Here is a 4,438-nt window from a genome sequence, read left to right as displayed (position 1 = left end):
ATGCTTGTGCTAAGTTGTTTCACTTTGTGACCCTATCAACTGCAGCCTGCCAAGCTCCTCTGTCCATAAGATTCTCTAGACAAGAATACTGGACTGGGTTGCCATGCTCTCCTCCAGGGGATATTCCGAACCGAAGGTTCAAATCTGCATCTCTTATGTCTCCTGCATTGGCAGGTGGGTTCTTTACCACTAGTGCCATCTGGGCTTTTAGAGATTCAGGGAGTATATTATGTCCAGAAATAAAAGGCAACATGTTGTAGAGATAAAGACCATGGCTTATGAAAGCAGACTGCCTACATTTGAATTCTCGCTTTGTTATTTACTTGCTTTGTGACAAGGAGTAACTTCCTTAATCTTTTGGGGCCTCAGTTACAGGACCATCTATAAGTGAACATGTATTGTGAACTGTATGGCACATAAAAAGCATTCAATTAAATTCCCCCTGTTCTAGGTCCTTATGGATCTAGACCTGATGGTGAAGTCCAGGAAGCCTAGGATGAGGGAGTTTATAGGGCATGAGGTGGAGAGAAGAGGCAGCCTAGATATAGAGCCTGGGGCCTGGGATCATCAAGTATACATCAAGTTTCCCAAAGAACCTTAGAATAAGCTTCCAGTCCAGAACAAGCCATTTCTTGGGGGGCTTTGCTGCCACACTGAGGCAGAGACCACAGGGCCAAACTCTTTGGGTCCAACAACTCAGGCCAGCAGGAAGCACTATGGAAGCCCTCAGAAAGAACACATCACTTAGGCTGGGAAGATTCTGTGTAGCTTTTAGTACAATGTGTGAAGAATCGAGACTCTAATTACATCTTGAGCAAGTCCTTGAAGGCTCAGGTGACGTAGAAATCATTTCATGGTGGCAACTCTTCCAGGCATCTCATCTCTCATAACTCTTAGAAGAATAAGACTGACTAGTTTCATGAAGAAAGTGATAGGAATCATGTATCTTGTGTTCAGGAAAATTCAGTGTCAAGCAGAGACATGCCCTGCCTCTGATGATGGGCCAAGCATACTGGAGAGGAATCTCGCCAATGCGATGCCAGCCCTTGTCCTTGTGATCTCATGCTTCACTCAGATGCCAGTAAATTGCCTCATTGCTACCCTATAAAAGGTGTCCCCAACTGCCAGTTCCTCAGATCACTGGCTTCTTCCAGTCCTGCTCGATCAGCAAAGAGGGTAAGTCTATGCCTGGGACAGTGACACAGAAAGAAGGAGAGCCTTGGTGACACTTGGCTTTTGGGATGAGGGTGGTCAGGATGAGACACAAAGGGCAGTTACTGGCTGGAAGCTCAGAGTCTGGAGTGTGAGAGGAGAGGACCAGCTATAGTTCTGTGTGAGAGGGTTTTGTAGAGAATTGGGTCACCACCCTCTCCCTCTCTGAGTTCAGTTGTGCCATCCTTGGGTCCACTAATGAGGTGCAAGGATAGTACCACTGATCCAAAGAGCAAAAGGTGGAAACTTATTCAAATTTGTCCTACCTCTGTTGGGATTAGCTTGAGACTCAGGTTGATTCAGCTTCTGGTGATGTGAATGGAATCCCTGGGTCCTGTCTGACCAGGCAGGAGGAAGAAGAGAAGCATCTTGTGGGAGAGTTGGTGAGGAGGGGAAATCAGCTGGGAAATGACAATTTCCCCAGGAGAATTCATAATGCAGATGCTGGAGTGGGTGAAACGAGTTGCTTGAAGAGTTGGGTAGAAACATGGAGATCTCTCTATCAAACTCTTCCTCTTCATTTTACATTTTGGAAACAGAGTCCCACAGGTGAGCAGTGACTTGTGCAAAGGCAACCATCTCAGATAAAGTCACAAGAGCTGAGCCTAGGATCCCTGACTCTGAGTCTGTCCTAAAGCCAGATCTCGGTGCTTGTGACCTTCTCAAAAAGGCTACTGCTTACAGGCCATTTTATCCAAAGGGGAACCTGCAAGTTTCCTTGGAAGCCTTCTTAGATCTAATGACAACTTTCTTTTCAGATTTTGCAAAGCCACAGAAAGATGTGTGACCAGCAGAAACAGCCAGAATTCCCTCCATCTTGCGTGAAAGGTTCAGGATTGGAAGTTGTGCAGAGTACCAAATGTACTTCTGTAAAATGCCCACCTCCATGTCCGACTCAAACCTTCGTGAAATGCTCACCTCCATGTCCAACTCAAACCTTTGTGAAATGCCCAGGTCCATGTCTGACTCAAACCTACGTGAAATGTCCACCTCCGTGTACAACTCAAAACTATGTGAAATGCCCAGTTCCGTTCCAGACGAAGACCTATGTGAACTATGTAACTCCTTGCCAGACCCTAGTGAAGTGCCCAGCTCCAAGCCAGACGACCTACGTGAAATATCCAGCTCCTTGCCAGACGTTTGTGAAGTGCCCTGCTCCATGCCAGACGACCTATGTGAAATCCCCAGCCCCTTGCCAGACCCAGACATACTATGTTCAGACCCCTGCTCCTTCCCAAACCTACTACACTCAGGCTCCTATAAGAGGCTCAGTCACCTCATGTTGTGTCCCTGATCCATGCTCTGCTCCTTGTTCCACCAGCTACTGCTGTCTGGCTCCCCGGACCTTCGGGGTAAGTCCTCTGAGACGCTGGATACAACGACCCCAGGACTGCAACTCAGGATCATCTGGCTGCTGTGAGGATTCTGGATGCTGTGGCTCTGGGTGCTGCAGCTCTGGATGCTGCAGCTCTGGATGCTGCGGCTCTGGGTGCTGTTGTCTAGGAATTATTCCCATGAGGTCCCGAGGTCCTGCATGCTGTGATTGCGACGATGACTGCGACTGTTAAATACAGAAGAACAGCTCTGCTCCAGAACTTACCACCCTGCTCTACCTTCTGGGAGACTCCCCAGCTTCTGCTCCCCTCCCTGTATTCAAATCTCATTGCTTCACCTCCCTACCTTGCTTCGTTATTAAGGCAGCCTACCAGAGTTAGCGCAACTCCCAAACTCTGGCAAGAATAAAGCTTTGAATGCAGTTCACAGTGACTTCCTGTTTATTTGGTTCATATTTACACTTTTCTATCAGAAACTCATCTACCTTCCCCCCTCTACTCTTGTTTCTCAACAAGAGGAAACATCTAGCAGAACATGAACAAGCAGGCTGAGTTGGTACCCCCATCTGGGGACTCCTTTGCCTCCTAGAATACTGGGAATAAACTTCCCTATGCAAGTTAAAAGCTTCCCATGTGATGCTAGTGGTTAAGAACCTGCCTGCTAATGCAGGAGATGTAAGAAACACAGGCTCGATCCCTGGGTTGGGAAGATTCCCTGGAGAAAGGGCATGGCAACCCACTCCAGTATTCTTGCCTGGAGAATCCCATGGAAGGAGGAGCCTGGCGGGCTACGGTCCATAGGGTCATAAAGAGTTGGACACGACTGAAGCAACTTAGCAGCACGCATGTTATCAGGATCTGGGTGGTAGATTTGGGGGCTAAAGGACACCTCTCTTTTGCCCTCTGATCAATCTGAGGAGAGGGTATGGACTTGATGAGTCTGTCCTGGTAGCATGACCACTGTATGTAAACTCAGAGTTTGTCATCCTGAATGGAGAAGGGAGTGTGGAATCAGATCTTCCCAGGAGCATCACAGTTATGTCCCAGCTGCTGTATGAGTGGACTTGAACTCATGGTGGGTTTTATGGTTTATGTTTTCTCATCTGATAAGCTTGCCCTCCTGACACCATAGATTAAAGAGTTGAAAGAAGAAGCTAAAGCTGCCTGAAGCAGGTAGGCATTCTCTCTGTCAGCCCTGGAGAGACAGCCCAGGTAGTGAGTGGGAGGTTTCAGAGAGGAAGAAGCCTCATGGACAATCATTTGGGTCCCAAGGCCAGGCACACTTCCTCATTAGCACCTTTTTCTCCGTGGCTTTGCTAACTCTGGAGGGCTTGGGGTAAATTATTTTTTAGTAACTAGAGACTATAAACACACACATTAAAAGAAGAGGTAGAGGGATAAGTGATGTTCAAAGCAACCCTGCAAGGCCTGGTGCTTGAGCCCTGGAGACATGTTTGGTGAATGCATAAATGGATGCTTTTACAAGAACAGAGAATTTTGTGTTTGTTTCTAAGCAATCTCTTTTGAGTCACCCTGGGACAGAAAGTTGTCTGGACTCCTGTGCTGCCTTTACACATTGAAATCACCCGTGGCTCCACAATCATACTCCATCTCTCTGCTCAAATGCTATCAACTTGCAGCTCAGTCACTGGACACCTGCTCAGATCTGGGAACAGTCTTGTCCAAGACCATCATTTCGTCATGTACCACCATGTGGCACCTCAGTGTGGGAGGTCAGAGTGTAGCTTGTTCTGCAACTGACAGAAGCATCTAATGCTTTTCCCCCAGGTGGCAAAGTTGGTAAAGAATCTGCCTGGCAATGCAGAAGATGCAAGAGATATGGGTCTGATCCCTGAGTCGAGAAGTTCTCCTGGAGAAGGAAATGGCATCCC

General features: G+C 47.6%; 1 protein-coding gene across 1 annotated transcript; it reads left to right on the top strand.

The window, feature by feature from the left end:
• Positions 1–1,137: 1,137 nt before the first annotated feature.
• On the top strand, positions 1,138–2,973 carry C6H1orf68 (chromosome 6 C1orf68 homolog). Its single transcript, XM_006047709.2, has 2 exons — positions 1,138–1,176; positions 1,971–2,973. Exon 2 carries the CDS (start codon positions 1,992–1,994, stop codon positions 2,778–2,780), a length of 789 nt encoding a protein of 262 aa, XP_006047771.1. The 5' UTR covers positions 1,138–1,176; positions 1,971–1,991; the 3' UTR covers positions 2,781–2,973.
• Positions 2,974–4,438: the final 1,465 nt, after the last annotated feature.

The sequence above is a fragment of the Bubalus bubalis genome, chromosome 6 (assembly GCF_019923935.1).
Source record: "Bubalus bubalis isolate 160015118507 breed Murrah chromosome 6, NDDB_SH_1, whole genome shotgun sequence".
Classification (NCBI taxonomy): domain Eukaryota; kingdom Metazoa; phylum Chordata; class Mammalia; order Artiodactyla; family Bovidae; genus Bubalus; species Bubalus bubalis.
The sequence above is the reverse complement of the archived record's forward strand: the minus strand, read 5'-3'. Positions and strand labels throughout refer to the sequence as shown.